Source organism: Saccostrea cucullata, unplaced genomic scaffold (genome assembly GCF_032062105.1).
Source record: "Saccostrea cucullata isolate Sc308-1 unplaced genomic scaffold, CSIRO_AGI_Scuc_v1 ctg5736, whole genome shotgun sequence".
Taxonomy (NCBI): Eukaryota; Metazoa; Mollusca; class Bivalvia; order Ostreida; family Ostreidae; genus Saccostrea; species Saccostrea cuccullata.
Window position 1 is genome coordinate 19,359 of NW_026932005.1, and position 21,752 is coordinate 41,110.

General features: G+C 34.0%; 2 protein-coding genes across 2 annotated transcripts; both read right to left on the reverse strand.

Moving 5' to 3' along the window:
* Positions 1-1,105: 1,105 nt before the first annotated feature.
* Positions 1,106-11,383, reverse strand: LOC134234243 (uncharacterized). Its single transcript, XM_062716292.1, has 6 exons — positions 10,853-11,383; positions 9,770-10,225; positions 3,619-4,809; positions 2,415-2,536; positions 2,107-2,306; positions 1,106-1,956 (listed from the first exon to the last, which is right to left on the reverse strand). Exons 1-6 carry the CDS (start codon positions 11,381-11,383, stop codon positions 1,106-1,108), a joined length of 3,351 nt encoding a protein of 1,116 aa, XP_062572276.1.
* A 470-nt stretch (positions 11,384-11,853) lies between these two features.
* Positions 11,854-20,440, reverse strand: LOC134234245 (uncharacterized). Its single transcript, XM_062716293.1, has 7 exons — positions 20,283-20,440; positions 15,361-15,447; positions 15,173-15,265; positions 14,912-14,986; positions 14,689-14,721; positions 14,481-14,592; positions 11,854-13,537 (listed from the first exon to the last, which is right to left on the reverse strand). The coding sequence occupies exons 2-7, from the start codon at positions 15,422-15,424 to the stop codon at positions 12,049-12,051; spliced, it is 1,866 nt and encodes a 621-aa protein (XP_062572277.1). The 5' UTR covers positions 15,425-15,447; positions 20,283-20,440; the 3' UTR covers positions 11,854-12,048.
* Positions 20,441-21,752: the final 1,312 nt, after the last annotated feature.

Genomic DNA, 21,752 nt, shown 5'->3' on the forward strand with positions numbered 1-21,752 from the left:
GGGACAGGGACCATGAATTTCACGATTTTTGTTCCCCTTCACCCATAGATACTGTATACCAAATTTGGTTGAAATTGGCTCAGCCATTCCAGAGAAGAAGCTGAAAATGTTCAAAAGTTTATGACCGATTGACGACGGATGAAAACAGATAGCAATAGTCACCTGAGTGACCTAAGATTAAGAATGTTGACATTTAGTCTGTTCAGCATATTGTAGATTTACTACAGTCGAATTATCTTCTGTATAATGATATTAAACTTGATCAATTTATTTTTTATCTTATTTTTATTTTGGGGATACTATTCACAAAAAGCAACATATCATTTTATCATTATTTATCCACTATACAGAACAACAAAAACAAGTTAATCATTATGTCAAAGTGAAATGGTTTGTTTTGAGAATTACACAAGATGCAGTAAAGTATCATTTTGTAAATCCACTATACAAAACAATAAAAAAACATGTTTTAACATTTGAAATTGTGACAAAGTGAAATGGTTTGCTTTGATAATTACAAAAGATGCAGTAAATTCTTTTCATACTGGGCCAAATAATCTTGAATATATAATGACATAAAATATATAGATATGTATAAGCCAATATATGTATATACAGTAAATTTGATACCTGTGAATTTAATTCGCTATAACTGTAATTTGTTATATCCGTATAACCAATTCATATAACCATTATAGCAAATTCGCAATATGCAAGTATTACTACCAAATATGTTAGGGAAGCAAATTTTGCAATATATATCTTCAATAACTAAGGTTTTATCATGAATTGAATTTTATATACAAATGCTAAATGGTAATAAGTCAGTTCAATTTATCAATTTTTTATAATCTTTCAAAATTTCTTATAAAAGATGTAAATTTTATCATAATTAAACTCAAGGGGACTCAAAATCAGTTTGCAATATCCGTAAATTCATGATATCAGAGTTCGTTATAACCATAAAGTTTTACACAGATTTGTTAAGAATTTTGCCGGGGACCCAGATAAACTTCGCTATATCCTTGAATTTGCTATATCCGTGTTTGTACTACACAAGTTTTACTGTATATCAAAATACATCTACAAGGTAAACACTTAAACTTCAAATCATTTCATATGATGCAATTTCCTTGTGCTTAGATATCCAAAGATGAAGCTTGTGAAGATTAACTTTTTCAAAAACACCCTTAAAATTCTTAAAGTTTTCAAATTGTCGTCCTGGAATGTTTTTAAATAGACCACCTGAAATCACTTCATTCAACATAAGAGCGATGTCTGCTGACTTGTCAGATCTGGTTCTGGATTTTCCTGCAGCTTTCTTACACAGCTGTTGCCTAATGTTCTCTTTTAATTCCTCCTGAATTTGGCAAGCAAGTGCAGTTGTTTGTGCACTCTTCAATGTGAAATTTGCACCCTGCTCTTTTAGCTTCTTCTTGATTAACTGGACACAAAGTTCAACTAAATTGTCATTTGGAATGTTCCCATCCACAGTTCCGCTGATATTTGCTGTGGTATTCCACTTATACTCCATTGCTTTCTTAGGTGAAAGCACTGCTTGTTCATATGCCATCATCCTCCACAGCCACAACTGGTATTTAGTGTGCCCTGCAACACTGGCACAAAGCATTTCCAATTTCGCATTCATGAATATTCTATCTCCATCACCCATTTTATATGCATCACAAGTGTCTCTTAATATAAGAGCAGTTTTCATGAATGATGCACGCCAAACTGCAATCTTGTCTGTGTTCTGGGTGTCGTGAACTGTTTCAGTAGGAAACTGCCAGTTATGTTCCTTCTCCAAGTGGCGTTTGAAGTAGCCAAGTGTCTTGTATTTCTTTCTGCATGTACACTCATATTGTTTCAGCATTGGGTCAAACATGTTTTTAATAAGAATATCCTGTGTATCTCTTTCAGCAGATGCCTGTGTCATTTCTTGAAGATCAGTTGAATCTAAGAGTTGAAAAGAAAAAAACTCACTTTGATGTGTATATATACACAACAACTGACTCTCATTACAAAAATCAACTTTAAAAAATTTTTCTCGGTTAATAAATACAAAGTTTGGTTCAGTAGTTATTTGCTTGCAGTAAATATGCTAACCTTGTAGGTTTATGTGCTTGTCAATGATGGCCTCTGCCAACTTCTTAAACCATGAGAACTGGTCCTCAGCACTAAACAAGGATAAGGTATTTGGGTTAAACTGTTGAGGAGATCCATTGATATCTTCTAAACCCATGACGTCCATTGCGGCCCCAAGAATGAATGCATCTAAAGCATCCTCCACAAATGCAAAATGAGCTCTAAATTGACAACCACAGAAATTAGTACATGCAACACATCTGAATATTGAATAAAAGACAACATATGCCTGGATTTTTTTTAAAGTGAGGTTCACTCTGAGAACATACCTGAATGCTTCCACAACTCTTTCTTTTCCAGTGACATCAACTCTATGAATGACATTTCTTAACTGAAATAAAGTCCCTTGTTCAAAGGAAGAGGATGGTTTGTAGAACTCCTGGTATATGAACTGTAAAATAAATTAATAGTTTAATATAAAAGAATCTTATCAATTAGAAATTTTCATATTAATAAGAATTTAATTTTGTAAATCAAAAATTAAATATGAACTTTTCAATGTGTGTGTGTTTTTTTTTTAAATAATTTTTCTTTTTCAAACAGAAATAGGAAAAAAGTATTTCTAAACTTAAAAATCTATGAACAGATAAGCTTCAAAGCGTCCCATTCTGTAAATCAAAGCATTATATGTTTTGAGTTCTACTGTCAATTCAACTGCTATGCGAGACAAGGGCTGGGACCATATCAAGAAACATGTATCATAAATGTTGATTCTGTTTAAGGATCATACTGAAATAGTGCTAAATTTTTTTTTAAATTTTCTTATATTTTCTTTGTTTACTTTACATTATGGGTTTAACTTATAAATAAATATGATTAATATAAATATGAGATGCATAATGATTAAAACCACTCGATTTTGAAAAAGTTGTATCATCACAGCCCTATTGCTAGAAGATAACTAAGATTTGCTTCGCAGTTGTAGTTTCATAATGCATAATGATTTGAAAGACTCTAAAATCAAGCACTAAGTAACAAAAAAGAAAATTAATATTAGTAAAAAATAAAATTAGTATTAACAGAAGGTCCATGGACCACAATGCTCACCATGGAAGTTTCAGACAGACTGTTTAAAATCAGAAAAGCTCACAACAGGTGAGCTTTTTGAACTGGTTCATGCTTTTTGAACTGGTTCATGCTTTTAACTTAACTATCTATTCCAACGTCTTGTCCTGCCAACAAACTTGAAGTATATTTCAAGGGGATTTTTTTTTCCATCATATAAATTTATTCATCTATTTGTGTGTTCATTTTTTGTCTACTGTATTTTTATACTGATAAATATTATTGTCACTTATCTCTGCTTGTATTCAAGAGCCTGTAGATGGTAAATAGGACCAATAGGTTAGTTTACTTTTTCACACAACTATTGGTTTGTTGACAGTGTATAGAAATGTTACCTAATTCAAAACTTACAAAAAGAACAAATAAAAACTGGCAAAACTGGAACAGAACCATTGCATGCTGAAATACCAGCAGAAAGTTCATCATTCTATGGAGGCCCTCTGGTCTATGAATAATTCCTCCAAGTTTGTGGTAATTCGTCTCACAATTAAGCATAGCTAACTGTGCTGTATATGCACGCTCATTAGTCAGTACATCACCACCAAACACTTTCCTCTCTATCACCTCCGCATTTTCTCCAGAAGTGTGTGCAATATACTTTTGGTGAATGTATTCTAGAATACTAATCATGTCATCATGCAAGTTTTCATTTTTGTCCATCAAATCCAAAATAAAGTATGTTGATCTTTTGGAAGTTTGCTCTATGAAAGGATGGGCGATATATTTTGGTACACATTCTGTAAAGGGTTTTAGACATCCGACATGTTTTGTAAGAACTTTCAAGATGTGATGTACCATGTTGCTCTCAAAAATTTTAATTTCCTCAGAGCTGGGTAGAAATGAGTGGTTGGGCAAGGTTAAAATGTCATGTTTTGGTTTATCATCTGGCAAACTTGGAACTAAAACTCTTCTCTGGAGACCAACCAAGAGAAACCAGTGAAAGCTCTTTCTTTGCTTTTCTTTTGTCATTGAAGACGTTGATTTTAGTATGTCCAAGTTGTCACCAATTACATCAAATGCTGGTTGAATGTCAGATTCTTGTAACTGAGCTTCAAGTCGAGAAGCATACTTCTCACCATAATATCTAGTAGATTTACTATTTGACTGGACCACCCCACTATTTGGACTAACTTCAAAACATGAGAACATGGAGACAGCAGGACAATGTATCACACCAATACTAGTAAAAATGTTAAGTGGTGAAAGCTGATTGGTTTGTGGGGCTGTACAACTAGATTTGTAAGAATCTACTGTATCATATGACATGGATGACTTTGCGACTACTATGCCCTGATTTTCATTCTTAGTTGAAAATTTCACATCAAAGTATGGGTGAAATATTGCACTACCTTGTGAAGTTTGTAACAGACTGGAACTTGTAAACTGGCTTGAGCTGCATGTATCAGTTACATCTTTTTCCTCAAGAAGTGCTACCATTTCTTTGGTTTTCTCCATTTTGTACCGAATACTTGATTGATGTACTTGACGGATGATTGTTTCTTCAATCTTTTCTTTCTGTCTGTTCACCAGTAAAGTGTGTTTCTTTTGAGTTGATGAACGTCCAACAGAGAGTCCTAGATATGCCAGCAAATCTTTTGTCTAAAATCAAATACAGTACATAAAACAGTGAGCACTATGAATAATACATTACTTGATGCATATGATATTAAGCTTGGTCTAATCATTTGGAGCTGATAAAGTCAGCTTGGTTTAAGCATTTGCTCAATATTCATTAAAACATTACTATTTCTTATCATTTCAACCAAGAAATAACATTAATTAAGGTCTTCCGTTTCCAACGGAAGACCTTATTGTTTTCGTTCGGTTTCTTTTTCCCTATTATTAAGGTCTTCCGTCTCCAACGGAAGACCTTCTTGTTATTCTTCGGTTTCTTTTCCCTATTATTATTATTATTATTATTTTTCTTACCGATTTTGTGCACGCGATTTCTCGTAAACTACTGGGCCGATTCTCATGAAACTTTCATATCTGATAGGTACTAATCTGAACCTTATTGGAAATTTTTTTCGTTGACGTCGTCACTTCCGGTCGTGAGATATGGACAATTTCCTGATTTTAAAATGCAATTTTGTCTTGATTTAGTAGCAAAAACTGCTTAAGATATGAACTGAAGATTAATTTGAGATGATAGTTCATGACTTATAGCGTTGCAGAATTGCCTTGCCGTGCGTCGTCAGTACTTCCGGTCGATACCGGAAGCGAATTTAAAAATCGCAATTTTTCAACTTTTCTTTTTTAATATTTTTGTTTTAGAATTGAATAGAGACCCTTTTGCAGAATCGAAATATGTAATTTGTTTGAAAATCGAAAAAGCCAATCTCGAGATATTTGCATTTGAAAACGCGAAGCGGCGATCTCAGTGGCTAAATGGTTAGCGCGTTGGATTGTCACGCGGGCGACCCGGGTTCGATCCCCCGTGTGACCAAAAAATTTTATCATTTTTTCTGCTCGATTTTTCGATATTTTTAAATTTTAAACCAATTGGAACAATATATTATAAACTTTTAAGCATATCTTGCGTAATAAGGGGTCACAAGGGGCCAGAATGTCACATCTTTGACGCTTTATATCTCAAAAAGGGGGAATATTTTGATAAGCAATATTGAACAAAAGATGGTCAGAATAATGTTCTAAACAATATGCATACTTTGAATTTTTGTAAAACGGCCCCATTAAGGACTTGTAGGAGTGGCCCCTAAATATTTTCATTGAGCATATCTCCACAACGAAAAGAAATCTCTGAATAAGTGTTGAACAAAAAATCTTCAAAATCACAAGACCTTTCATTTGATATCAAGAAAATGGGGCTGACCCCTCAAATTAGGGGCTCATAGGGGCCAAAAGTCTTTTATCTATAACTCTCTAACGATCAATATTTTGTTATACATTACTGAAGCAAAAGTATTTATCTTACCGATTTGCAACAATATATGATGATATTTTAATAATATATTACGTAATAAGGGGTCACAAGGGGCCAGAATGTCACATCTTTGACGCTTTATATCTCAAAAAGGGGGAATATTTTGATAAGCAATATTGAACAAAAGATGGTCAGAATAATGTTCTAAACAATATGCATACTTTGAATTTTTGTAAAACGGCCCCATTAAGGACTTGTAGGAGTGGCCCCTAAATATTTCTATTTAACATATCTCCACAACAAAAAGAAATCTCTGAATAATTGTTGAACAAAAAATCTTCAAAATCACAAGACCTTTCATTTAATATCAAGAAAAAGGGGCTGACCCCTCAAATTAGGGGCTCAGAGGGGTCAATATTCTTTTATCTATAACTCTCTAATGATCAATATTTTGCTATACATTACTGAGGCAAAAGTATTCATCTTAACGATTTGCAACAATAAATGATAATATTTTTATCATATGTTACGTAATTAGGGGTCGCAAGGGACCAAAATGCTATATTTTTTATGCTTTATATCTCGAAAAGGGGGATTATTTTCATAAGCCTTATCAAACAAAAGATGTTCAGAATATCGTGATAAAAATGAGAAACTTTAACTAGGGAAAACTCAATGTCATTCTCTTTAAACAAAAATCTCAGTCAAAATCACATCTCATCTTATCTAGAAATTCAACGGAAGACCTACTCGTTGCTCGCAACGAGATCTCATCTAGTTATTATTATTTTTCTTCCAACCGATTTTGTGCAAGCGATTTCTCAGAGATGGCTCGTCCGATTTATACCAAACTTTCAGACCTGAAAGATATTCAATTGATCTTGATAGGTTTTTTTGCTTTTTGATGATCTCACTTCCGGTCGTGAGATATGGTCGATTTTCTGATTTTCAGAGGGTCGGCTTGTCCAGGAAACTCCTCCGAAACGACTAAAGATATCGACTTAAGATTTTCAGTGAAAGTAAAGGAAGGTTTGGTGAGTTGTAATTGGGTCTCCAAATCTTTCTAGCGCAAAAGGCGCCGGAGCTCGGTAGGGCCCGAAAAAATGTCTCAGAAATATCTCACAAAATTTGACACATTTTGTTTCATATCTTCATACGCGTTCATAATTTGTTAAAGCATATTGAAGAAAAAATGAGCAAAATCACAAGGCCTTTCATTTGATGTCAAAAAAATGGGGCTGACCCCTCAAATTAGGGGCTCAGAGAGGCCGAAAGTCTTTTATCTATAACTCTCTAATGAACAATATTTTGTTATACATTACTGAAGCAAAAGTATTTATCTTAACTATTTGCAACAATATATGATACAATTTTGATCATATGTTACGTAATTAGGGGTCACCAGGGGCCAGAATGTCAAATCTTTGACGCTTCATATCTCGAAAAGGGTGAATATTTTGATAAGCAATATTGAACAAAAGATGGCTAGATTAATGTGCTAAACAATATGCATACTTTGAATTTTTGTAAAACGGCCCCATTAAGGACTTGTAGGAGTGGCCCCTAAATATTTATATAAAGCATATCTCCTAAACGAAAAGAAATCTCTGAATAGGTGTAGAACAAAAAGTCTTTGAAATCACAAGACCTTTCGTTTGATATCAAGAAAAAGGGGCCGACTCCTCAAATTAGGGGCTGAGAGGGGCCAGAAGTTTTTCATCTTTAACTCTTTAATGATCAATATTTTGTGATGCATTACAGAAGCAAAGATGTTCATACTAACCATTTGCAACAATATATGATAAAATTTTGATCATATGTTACGTAATTAGGGGTCACAAGGGGCCAGAATGTCAAATCTTTGACGCTTCATATCTCGAAAAGGGTGAATATTTTGATAAGCAATATAGAACAAAAGATGGCTAGATTAATGTGCTAAACAATATGCATACTTTGAATTTTTGTAAAACGGCCCCATTAAGGACTTGTAGGAGTGGCCCCTAAATATTTATATAAAGCATATCTCCTAAACGAAAAGAAATCTCTGAATAGGTGTAGAACAAAAAGTCTTTGAAATCACAAGACCTTTCGTTTGATATCAAGAAAAAGGGGCCGACTCCTCAAATTAGGGGCTGAGAGGGGCCAGAAGTCTTTCATCTTTAACTCTTTAATAATCAATATTTTGTGATGCATTACAGAAGCAAAGATGTTCATATTAACCATTTGCAACAATATATGATACAATTTTGATCATATGTTACGTAATTAGGGGTCACAAGGGGCCAGAATGTCAAATCTTTGACGCTTCATATCTCGAAAAGGGTGAATATTTTGATAAGCAATATTGAACAAAAGATGGCTAGATTAATGTGCTAAACAATATGCATACTTTGAATTTTTGTAAAACGGCCCCATTAAGGACTTGTAGGAGTGGCCCCTAAATATTTATATAAAGCATATCTCCTAAACGAAAAGAAATCTCTGAATAGGTGTAGAACAAAAAGTCTTTGAAATCACAAGACCTTTCGTTTGACATCAAGAAAAAGGGGCCGACTCCTCAAATTAGGGGCTCAGAGGGGCCAGAAGTCCTTCATCTTTAACTCTTTAATGATCAAAATTTAGTGATGTATTATAGAAGCAAGATGTTCATATTAACGATTTGCAATGATACATTATAAAATTTTGATCATATGTTACGTAATTAGGGGTCACAAGGGGCCAGAATGTCAAATCTAGGACGCTTGATATCTCGAAAAGGGGGAAAATTTTGATAAGTAATATTGAAGAGAGGATGGTCAGAATAATGTTTTAAACAATATGCATACTTTGAATTTTGGTAAACAGGCCCCACTAAGGACTTGTAGGGGTGGCCCCTAAATATTTATATTAAGCATTTCTCCTAAACGAAAAGAAATCTCTAAACAAGTGTATAACAAAAGTCTTTGAAATCACAAGACCTTACGTTTGACATCAAGAAAAAGGGGCCGCCTCATCAAATTAGGGGCTCAGAGGGGCCAGAAGTCTTTCATCTTTAACTCTTTTGTAATAAGTATACATTTTGAGAAGCAAAGATATTCATGTTAACGATATGCAACAATATGTTATAATATTTTGATCATATGTTACGTAATAAGGGATCGCCAGGGGCCAAAATGCTATATTTTTTATGCTTTACGTCTCGAAAAGGGGGAGTATTTTTATAAGCAATATTGAACAAAAGATGTTCAGAATATTGGATAAAAAAACAGAAACTTTAAATTTAATGAAGAAAAACTTAATGTCATTCTCTTTTAACGATTATCTCAGTCAAAATCACATCTCATCTTAGCTAGAAATTCAACGGAAGACCTACTCGTTGCTCGCAACGAGATCTCATCTAGTTAAATTAATTATTACTGATAAAAATTTTGTCAAAATTGTTAGCAAAGGAGAAATGTTAAATGAGTTACAGTGTAAGCATTTGTAATATGGAGATATGCAGAATGCAGTTACAGTCGGAACTGTTTATAAAAAATAATATGATAGAAAAGTATTACTGATCAAATCAGCAAAAACAAGAATACAAGTTTTAAAAAAAATTGATGCATTATCATTTTTGTGAAGATAAATATTAATATTTTACATGTTAAATCATTTTCAATTGTAATAATGATAATGAGGCATATATTCATTTACTTCATCTGTGGCTCCACCATGCTCCAGTAGCTGACCAACTACATGATGAATCAATGACATATTTCGATTCCTATGATGCAGCAATATGGCTGCTGACGACACCAAGGCCACTGGTTCTGTAGTGTTCATAATGTCTGATAGCAATTGGGAAAAACCAGGAGCTCTTTTCCTCAATTCAGTAGCAATCTCCTGAAAATCTACAGAAGCCAAACAATCAGGAGAATTGCCTCGCAAGACAGATGCATCCTTCTTGCCACAAAGTAACCTACATTCTTCTTTCACATATTTTGTTATTGTTTTGAAAGCTTTTTCTTTGAAGCCTTTTGATTTTAATAGTTTGTTTAAAATAACTTCTGGTTTATTGCCTCGAACAAGTCCAACAACTACACCATAAAGCCCCTTTTCTTTGATAATTCTTGATCTCACTTTCTGGTCATTCTGACCTCTATAGGACACCTACAAATGTATAATCAATGTAAATTTAAATGAACAGTTGCACTTTCTTCAACTCTATTGTTTCTCACTTTATCATGTTTATAAGAGTAAATCAATATATTTTGCTGATTCCCTGAAAATCACTGTAAACGGACTGATTCCCTGCAAAAAAGTGTGACAGTCTGATGAACTGATACACACCTATTTGGAACACTAAGCAATTTCTTTTAATTTATATATGAAAAGTTCTAATGTGTTCCAAATAAACAAGTAAATATTCATAACGCAGCTATGTTAATGCTTTATAACAAGGTGGCGTCTAATTTATACGGTAAAAGTTATGCCACTTGTATTGTGATATCAACATAGCAAACTGATGTGCACCGAGTTCTTTAATGACTGTTGTTGTTATGATTTTATATTAATTCGTGTTATAAACTTGGACACTTGAATTAAAATTAAACACTGTTATTACAGCATTGATTTTAAAATTTTTCAAATTTCTTGTTTGTATCGGTATAATAAACCATTTAAGTATGAGGGAGTTGGCAAGAATCCAGTTCCCCTCGAGCAAGCCTATTTCCCTAGGTGCAAGCACAAAAATTGACAGATATAACTCAATATTCATTATGCAAATCAAAAACAAACCTTTGCTTTCAGTGGTGATAATAAAAGATGTCCTAAACGCTTTCTGGATGAAGGGGCAGCCGAAATTATTTTCCGTGGAGTGACTTGGACCTTAAATTTTCTTGGGGTAGGTGTGTGAACAATTGTCCTCTTTGTCCGAGTTGTACACTTCGTCGGAGTGGCAAGAACTTTACTACTCGTAGGCAAGGAAACGCTATTGTGATCTGAGGAAATTCCGGTTGATGTTTTAAATGTCGAAGTCGAGACTTGTCTCGAAGAATGTAAACCATGTTTATATCGCAGTTCTTGCAATATGGAAGACTTTTCTGCTTCTAGTGCCTTAAGTTTATTTTCTAAATCATAGTCAATTTTTTCCAATTTATTTAATTTGTTGAAGCATGGGTAACACACGTACCTGGATAGACTGTCATTTTCACACGGGCTGTGATTTAAAACTTCCGACAGTTGTTTAAAAACCTTGAACGAAGGTGAAAATATAACCCTACGAAATTTCTGTGGTAATTGTTCCCCGCACAATCGACAAAGTTCCATCTTAAGTCATACAGAAGATAAACACATTCTTACACATGGTTTTGATCGCCATCTTGTTTATGAATGAAAACTGTATTTTCATTGGTTCAGAGGTTCGACCTCTGAACCAATGAAAATTTGGCCACAGTTTTAGTGGCGTAATCTGCCAAGGGTTTGTGGGGAGTGTTACGGACCGAAAACCCTTGGCTTGCGAAGATGATATTCAGCTAAAATTTCATTTTTGGGAAACCATGATTCGTTTTGGAGTTAAAGAAAACATTTTGGGGGAATCAACTTAATACTTTTGTGTGAAGATACTCTTACACTTATTATTCAAATCATTCTCCTATAAATCTGATGACATGTAATAATCTCATAAAGATCAATGCATTATTTGAAACCCATCAGCATTATCACAAACATTTAAATATATCTGTAAGCATTGAAATTTTAAAAGTATTGAAGCAATGACGGAAACATATGCATTCAAAATCTTCTCATCTAAATGTGTGTAGGATTTAAAATCCATATTCATTTTGACAATTTAATATAAAAATGTTATATGACATGAATTAAACAAATCCATTTCATAATGAAAATTTACACAACCTCTATAACATTCTTTCAAAGCTTGAAATGCAATTTTAAGTTGTACAGTATTGAAATTCATTTTGAAACTGACATTTTTATTCTATATACATTGTTGATCGTCCTTGCTCGGACTCGTTACCTACTACACGTACCCTAATTTCTTCGTTCTTTACAGTCTTAGATTTAGCACTTCCTCTTCTGTATAGCGCTTTAAGGCCTCCTCCCCGCGGTGGAATGTCTGGTTTATTAAATTCAGATATGTTAACATAAACAACTTTTTCATTATATTGACAAAACAGACATTCACTGTTTTTTGACTCTTCATCACTTAGTCCTGAATCTGAGCTCTCCATTGACAATCTCCTTTCACACGATTTGCTATGTTCTAATGGCTCTTGGAAACCCTTGTTTATGAATTCATGAGATGCATCCATTGACAAATGCAACTTTGTATCTTGTAATCCATCGAAGACATATGCGAAGTGTGCATTGTGTACACTTTCGTGCTCATTTGTAGAACTTCTAAATATCCCATCAAGAGCGGAAACATAAGAGAGACGATCAATATCCGATCCTGTTCCAATGCTATCTGTGTTTGATCTATCGTCAAAGAATACAGAAATATAGTGTGGCTCAAGGGAAGAGGAGTGTTTTGATGTACGAAATTTAGTCCACCTTTTTCTACTATTTACCTCTTCTCTTGCATCAATCTTTGTAATGTAGTTATATTCTTTATCTCGAGTTTTCACGTTCCATACAACAGGTCTTTCGGGGTTCCTATCTTTTAAATTCCCCAGAATAGATTCACACTCCGCACTTCCTATCTCAAAGTAATGAGCCTCCTCTTTTCCAATTATTCGACTACACATATGCTCATTCTTTTTCTCAGCTCGACCAATCATTTGTCCGAGGCGTCTGAAAGCCGTCATGTTTTCGTATATCCCCTCGTCGTCGTTGTGCCGCTTTAGTTTTTCCAAGCCAGACATATCCATGTAAGTGCTACGCTTACACCTTTTATTCAATACTTCAATATGTTCTACTTCGGTGGATACAATTCTACTTTCTCTATCAAGGTTGTTTTTAATTTTAGTACGTAAAATACATCTTTGCTTCTGTTCGAGTTCCATTAGAAAACCAGGGATCGTTGGTACATTCTGAGGAGTTTTAACCATTTGTATACGTGGTAATTCCTCGTTTTTTTGTAAAGAATTCGCATTAGGTTTAGGATGATCTAATATCTTTTCTAATTGTTTACGAATGGGTTTAGGGAGTGTTTCGGGTGGTCGCCGCTTTGCTTTCTCTTTCACCTTTATAAAAGGGGAACTTTTTTCTAGTGTTGGAACAACAGGAATTTCTACAGGTAATGGAACTGTATCAGCTACGCTATCTAAAGTATTCTCCGTTTCCTCCTTATTCTCTTCGGCTGAAGAGTTTGATGGGTGTTCGGATATTTTACTCGATCTTCTAGAAGATATATTTGATAGTGGTGGACTTGGGAATAATCCTGGCGTGTCGCTAATTATATTTCTCCGAGATCTAACGTCAAAGAAGTCCATTTCTCTTTTATCGTGAAAGCATCCATTTCTGGAATGATTTTAACTTTATTTTACTTGATTTTAACTTAACTTTTTCTATCGTCAACTTCCCTTAATTATGCAGCAATTCTGAGTATAAATTCATCACCTGAATACGGAGTTTATATTTCTCAGTTGATCCGATACGCCAGAGAATGCTCAACGTATGAACAATTTCTAAAAGGAGGTAAATTACTGACAATCAAGTTGATGAAACAAGAGTATCAGCAGTCTCGGTTAAAATCATCATTTCATATTAAGTTCTATGGTCTATACAATGTCATTGTCAGCAAATACAATTTATCATTGAGTCAAATGCTGAATGACGTTTTTCATACTAATTGTTAGTCCATTATTTATACACTGAATTGACGACGGATTTTCCCGATCATGACAAGGAGCACATGACGGTTGTAACAGGTCGGCAGGGGATTCTCTTCCATGGCACCTAATTCCACCTCTGATGTATTGGAGGTCCGTGTTTGCCCTGCTCCTGTTTTATATTGTTTTATGGACTTTTGATCTTGAATACTGTTCGTCATCTCCATATATTTTATTTGAAAATACTTTTTCAATTTACCAAAAGAAGTTATTTAAAAGATGATAACAAAAAACGGCATGCACTTAAAATATGAGTGGTCAATTTATCATATATCGTGATGGTTAATTTCAGTCTCTCAATGTTAATGGCACCGTATATCAAGGAAATCCATTTAATGCCCATTGAATAATCAAGCTTGAACACGAGAGCAAATCAGTTAAAAATTGATCAAAAACCATTGCTTACATGTAAATATACTTGTGTATTACGAAGAAATATGTTTGAACCGAAACACCATTTATTTAGCATAGACGATTAAAATTCATATGTTGATTGCCTTATATTCTTTTTTCAAATATTTGATGTTTTCTAACAGCAGTAAAACGTCTAAATAAATTTAAATTTAACTTACTTTCTCAATAATTGCCAAATACCGAGAAATATCAGGATAATGACAATTTCTGCAGCAAAGACAGACAAAATGATAACCACTGGATTTTCTCGTTCAGGTACATCATCATAAGCTGAAATTGTATGGAAATTCATATCAAAATGTTTTGCAAGTTTTTATTGCAGTTTATAGAAATGCGATGACACCTTTTTGTTTAAGTTATACTTACATGTATGATATAAAGAAAATGTCATGGCTTCACCTTCAATAGATTCAAAAGCTCTTCAACTATATTGATTACAATTTTAAAATATGATATATAAAACTTCTGAATTGTTCGTTTCTCTCTTTATCTTTCCTCATCTTAGAACATTTTCAAAAATAAAAATCTGTATAAATACAAAACATTAAATCTAGGTAAACACCAAAATTAAATCTAGATAATCACCTACCTTCTACGTCCGTTCGGTTTGAAAAATCACATTTTCCACAAGTGTTGTCTTTGAACTTTATTTTAACAATTGGTTCTAAATTAAATTCAGAAAAGGAAAATCATGTTCTAACAATAGCAATATCTCAAATGTAAGCAATTTTATCAGCCTGTTGTAAAAAGTTTAACAAGATATGTTTGGTATGTACGCTTGGATTTTAAGCTTTCGTTCGTACTTGCAATAGTTACTAAGTAATATTTAATCGAAAAGTATTATCCTTACGCGTATCAATCCAGAATTCAGTATCTTCTTTTATTGGGCCTCTATGAAGACACAAGCGTTTGCTATTGTTATAATCTCCTTGATTTGAACTTGCTTAAAAAATATATAAAAAAAAGATTAGTATGAAGGGAACCATTTGAAAAAAGAAAATGTTAGTTATTACATAAAACAAACTACGATATACCAACCAGGCTCTTCGGCTGTACTATTGGGGCAAATAAATTTGAACTTTTGGTTCATACTTCTCCTCATGAACTTTACGAGAAAAACATCATCTGCCAAAAAAAAATACAAATATGATATAGGATTTATTTAATTTTTCTTTGATACCCTAAAATGAAAACATTTTTTTTTAAAACTATATTTCAAAAAATTATCTCAACAATATGTTATCTTATAATGGTGAATGCTTTTTCGAATTTTAAAATAACATCACTCCGTCTGTCTCTTTTTCTTAATACTTCTATTGTGACATTGTAAACTTCTTATCATTTCTTTTTTTTTAAAAATTATACAACAAGAGTTAACCACCAGAAGACAACACTTTTTAGCAGTGTGGATTTTTATTCTGTCTGAATGTCACCTGTTCTATTTTTATGCATTGTATAATTTTTTCGATGATTTAATCAAAATAAATTATATACATATTTTTATTGGGAATTATTAATATTTTCAACATTTTATTTAAAAAAAAAGCATACAGTGTATCTTCAAAAACCCTGACCAAGGGGACTAAAATAGGAGAGGTTCTTTTGGTCAAAATAATGTCAAGAGGCCCATGGGCCATATCGCTCACCTGCGCACTGTAGCTTGGAAAAAAGCAGAAATCACCTTATTGAAAAGTTTAAACCCAAAAATGGTCCCAACCAATCCTTAAAGGGGAAAGGGTATGATTTAAACAAACTTGAACCTACACTAACTAAGGATGCTTGCATATTTCTTTGACTATCTGTGGCTTTATTGCCCTTCATATTTGAACTTAACATTGTGGCCCCGCCCTACCCCTAAGTGGTCAAGACTTGAACAAAATTGTACATACACTACCTGAGAATGCTTCCACATGAATATGACTAAACATGGCTTTGGCATTCTTGATAAGAAGATTTTTACAATTTTTCCACATATTTCTATGTAAAACTTGGATTCCATGTTGTGGCCCCGTCCTACCCCCAGGGGTCATGATTTGAATAAACTTGAATCTACACTACCTAAGAATGCTTCCATATAAATATGACTAATCATCGCTTTGCTAGTCTTGAGAAGCAGATTTTTCAAGAATTTCCCTATAAATTTCTATGTAAAACTTTGATCGGCCATTGTGGCCCCGCCCTACCCCCCGGGGGGTAATAATTGCAAACCTGAATCTACGCTACCTAAGGATGCTTCCAGATGAATATGATAATTCATGCCTTTGCTATTCTTGAGAAGATTTTTAAAGAATTTCCCTATATATTTCTATGTAAAACTTTGATCGGCCATTGTGGCCCCGCCCTACCCCCAGGGGTCATGATTTGAACAAACTTCAATCTACACTACCTGAGGGTGCTTCCATATATATTTCATCTTTCCTGGCTCAGTGGTTCTTGAGAAAAAGATTTTTAAAGAATTTTCCTATATATTTCTATGTAAAACTTTGATCGGCCATTGTGGCCCCGCCCTACCCCTGGGGTCATGACAATCTTGAAGCTACACTATCTGAGGATGCTTCCATATAAGTTTAATCTATCCTAGCCCAGTGGTTCTTAAAAAGAAAACTTCTAAAGAATTTTCCTGTATATTTCCATATAAATATGACTAATCATCGCTTTGCTAGTCTTGAGAAGCAGATTTTTCAAGAATTTCACTATAAATTTCTATGTAAAACTTTGATCGGCCATTGTGGCCCCGCCCTATCCCCAGGGGTTATGATTTGAACAAATTTGAATCTACACTACATGAGGATGCTTCCATATAAATATGATCATTCATGCCTTTGCTGTTCTTGAGAAGAAGATTTTTAAATAATTTCCCTACATATTTCTATGTAAAACTTTGGTCGGCCATTGTGGCCCCGCCCTACCCCCAGGGGACATGATTTGAACACACTTGAATCTACGCTACCTGAAGATGCTTCCCTATAAGTTTCAAGTTTCCTGGCACAGTGGTTCTTGAGAAGAAAATTTTTAAAATATACCACCAAATTTTTACTATTCTGAATTATCTCCCCTTGAATAAGGGCGTGGCCCTTCATTTAAAACTTTAATCCCCTTTACCTAAGGATGCTTTGTGGCAAGTGTGGTGTAAATTGGCCCAGTGGTTCTGGAAAAGAAGATGAAAATGTAAAAAGTTTACAACGACGACAGACGACGGACAAATTTTGATCAGAAAAGCTCACTTGAGCCTTCGGCTCAGTTGAGCTAAAAACTTAAACATTGTCAAAATAACTAGACGTATTGCTGGAAATGGAGTACTTGTGACGTCATGTTTTGGATATAAACTTACTTAATTTAGAAAGAATTATATAATTTTAAAAAAATCAATTTTCGCAAGCAACGAATTGATCAAATAAAATACTTTTGCAAGAGTGTACCAAACTAGCATACAATTTGATTAATTCTGAGATAATATGTTGTTTTACATCCCATTCGAGAATTTTTCACTCATATAGCGACGTCACCCTATACCGAAGAAGAGCTTTATTCGACACACAGGGTCATTGAGCAGTGAAGGATCCTTATCGTGCCTGCCGCGACACGGGGCATCGGTTTCTTAGGTCTCAACTGAAGGACCAGTAACTTTTGCTTCAAAGTGCCGAGGGCATGGCGAAGGAACCATTGCTACCTTTTTTATCGACTTAGGTCAGTCGCGGCCGAGATTCGAAATCACGACCTTCCGATCACACAGTGAGCGCTCATGAAGTATGTGAGATGGGATTATATTTATAGTATGTAAAATTGGTCTTGTAGTGATCTGTACGCAAGAACATGTACCACGCATGAACAACTTGAAAATTATGGCAAACTTTTGACAAACAAGTTGATGAAACAAGGATATCAATAGCCTCGTTTGAATTCTAAATTTCACATGTTGTTTGGTCGATAGAAGGACTTTGTCAGCAAAAACCTATATAAAAGTTAAATTCCATGCTAATTGTTAATAATAATTAACAAGATTTAATGCCTACGGATGTGTCCGTTTTCCCGATCATGACAAGGAGCACGCTGGTCGACAGGGGATGCTCATTCCTTTATCGAGCTCAATCCCATGTCTGATGTGTTCAAATGGACTTTGAGCTGAAAATTGTTCGTTATCTCGCTATTTCGATGTAGCTTACATGACTTACACCCACAGAATGATGGAAACTCTCAGAAATTGTTATCGATAAAAAAAAACTATTCAATGATGTGTTCTTTTTATTTTATTTTATCATGACATTTCAAAGAATAAGATCTCCCCGAGATCGGATAATCGTTGGTTCGAAACCCAGCCGCGAATGACCCCTAAGAAAAACAAGCTAGCATTCTGAGAGTATTGCATGAGGAATACATATCCCATACTACATTTTCCCTTCTCTCTTTATGATCTCGTTTTATAATACCCTTTTCATCAAAAAAAAAAAACTACAAAATGTGGAAATTTGTTTATCATGTCTTAGAAATTAAAGGTGCACAGACACAGATTTGAATTTAATAATTTCTGTATAATATCACGACTTGTATATTGTCATTTCATCTAAAAGTTATTTAAACTTCAAATTTTTGGAGTTTAGTTGGCACATCCTTGCACTTTCACAAATTTTAATTTTATTCTTAATACTTAGGAAAAGTGACAATCTTGTTGCACAGACAGATAGACGGGCGGACAGACGCAGAGGAAACCTATAGTCCCCTCCGGTTTCACCGGTAGGGGATTAATGACAAATACATATGTAAGTAGCAACTGCAGTCTTGCCAAGCAATTAGTACTTTGAAGAGCAAAGGTCAAGTTTTTAGACGAAAATTTAAAAATCTAGCTCTGTATCAGGACAGGCCTTGGTTAAATAAAACCATTCATTGCTCAAAGTGTATATGATCGACAAATATTCGAAGGGGATGTACAAAACATATTTTATCAATAATAGTCAAAACATATAACGAACGCACATGTATAACATATGGGGCGCCGTTTTAGTATTTACTGCCAAAAAGTGATATCAAATATTCGAATAGGTGATATCACCTATTCAATTGGTGATTTCTCTTATTCGAATAAGTGATTTCACCTAATCAGATTTTGAATAGGTGATATCATCTATTCGAAAAGGTGATATCTCCTATTTGAATTGAATTGGTGATATCACCTATTCCTTTCGAATAGGTGATATCACTCATTAGAATAAGTGATATCACCTTTTCAAATTGAATAGGTGATATCACTTATTCGAAAAGGTAATATCACCTATTCAAATTATTTATGAAATAACAACAGCTCCAAACATAGTAAGACCCTAAATCTTATTTACTTTCACTTTCGTTTTGTAACTCATTATTCCAGGAGACAATAGATTACAGTTTTGCAATTAATTTAAATCAACCCCAATAGAAATTGTACTTTGTTTTCTCACAAATTAATTTATTTCACTTATCTATCATGTTAACTTTAAGAAAAATTGGAAAAAACGCATGAAAACTGCGTAGTCCGAATTTTCCTGGTTCCAGTGGTAATTTATATATTATAGGTAGCATTCATTATTTAATGTTGTGAGAAAATCAAATAGGTGATATCACCTATTCGAATTGGGGATATCATCAATTCAAATTGAAAAGGTGATATCACCTATTCAGCACGAATAGGTGATATTGCTTATCCGAATAGGTGATATCACCTATTCATTTCCAATAGACGATATCACCTATTCGAATAGGTGATATCACCTAAGTATTGAAAATGAATAGGTGATATCACCAATTCGAATAAGTGATATCACCTATTCGAATAAGTGATATCACATATTCAAATAGGTGATATCACTTTTCGCTGTTAAATACCAAAACGGCGCCTCATAATAACATGACTACCTGTTTATGAAACAGTGACATGTCTTTTAATAGTGACCGATGAAACAATGACGTCTTTAAATAGTGACGAATACCTGATTTGATCAGTTTTATTTTTATTTTCGACAAAGTAATTTCACGAGCAAGGATGGGACTGTTGAGTGAGCAGTTCTCAATTTCCTTTTCACATTCACTGTTGTCCACTACAGCTTGAAATATGTTGGAAAATCCTGTAAAATATATACCAGAGTTGTAATAAGACACATTGATTTAGGAAGAATATATTGTGTAATTTAAGAATAATGTATTTTTTCTTGAATTGTAAATTATATTATAAGGCCATATTGACCCCTTTTTTGGTGCATATTGACACGAGTTGGCCAACGAATTTTTACTTTCACCTATATATATAAGTTCAAAACTCCTTTATTAGATAGCATCTACCAAGATTATTATTTCAATTAAATCTTAATTAATAAGAACGTTTTACCAATTTATCAATGTGTGTAATGACTGTAATCAAAATGAAATTGCAGCTTACACTAAAGAAAATAGCAAGTATAACTAGGAAGTCTGCTATTGCAAGCAGGAGCGTATGTCGCCCCGAACTGGACAAGACGGTCATTTTCAGCCGGGCTTATTGCTCAAAGAGCAATTGCCGGCTTATGTTATCCTGTTCAAGGCAGGATGTTAACCCCATAGTCGCCATTTCAAAGTTACGTGCAAAAATATAGTTCTTACTCTCAACCGCTTTTGAAATAATACAAACGCTAAATAAAGCAACAAAAATAAAACGAAGTTTTATCTATATAAAATAAACATTAGTAGTAATGACTTTGAAAACTTCATAAGTCAAAAGAACATAGTTCATTAGCGTAAGGATTTTTGATAATCAGTGTTACCGTAGTTCTATACACATACGAGGTAAAGCAGGAGGGGGAACCAGACTGGCCTGTTTGTTTACATTCAGCTGCGGTACCAGATTAATTCTGATTCTGACAAAATCGGACCGTGGTATTAGGATTGAAAAACTCACTGTCAGTATATTGATAGTTTTAAAATAATTTTTTCATCAGAATATAAACGTGATTCATGTAAGAAATCCATTCTACTCTGTAAATGAGCCCGGCTCTCTGTACTTCTGAGTACTTTGATTTGTATCACTAAAACAATACCCATTAGCTGAGCTTGGACAACCACCAATTCGTATCAGTCCTTTCAGTACTTTGATTTGAAAATCAAAGTTTAAGAATTTTCACTTTCCCCCTGTTTCCATGGCAACTATTGACAATTTGCAATTTTTAAATGCAACACGCACAATTACAGAATCAATAAAGTTTCCTGACGAATATCCAAGGGACCAGAAAGAACACTCGCGGACAAAATTCGTCACTTTTTGCAGGTTTCCATAGCCACGGTAGTCATTTTGAAATTGAATGACCACACAACACAACTACAACCAGTGATCCTCCTTTGAGGAAAGTTTCAGGAATATTGTCCCAGCCATCTCCGAGAATCTGCCCGTAGAACAAAAACATGGGTACAATCGCAATATTTCGCCCGAC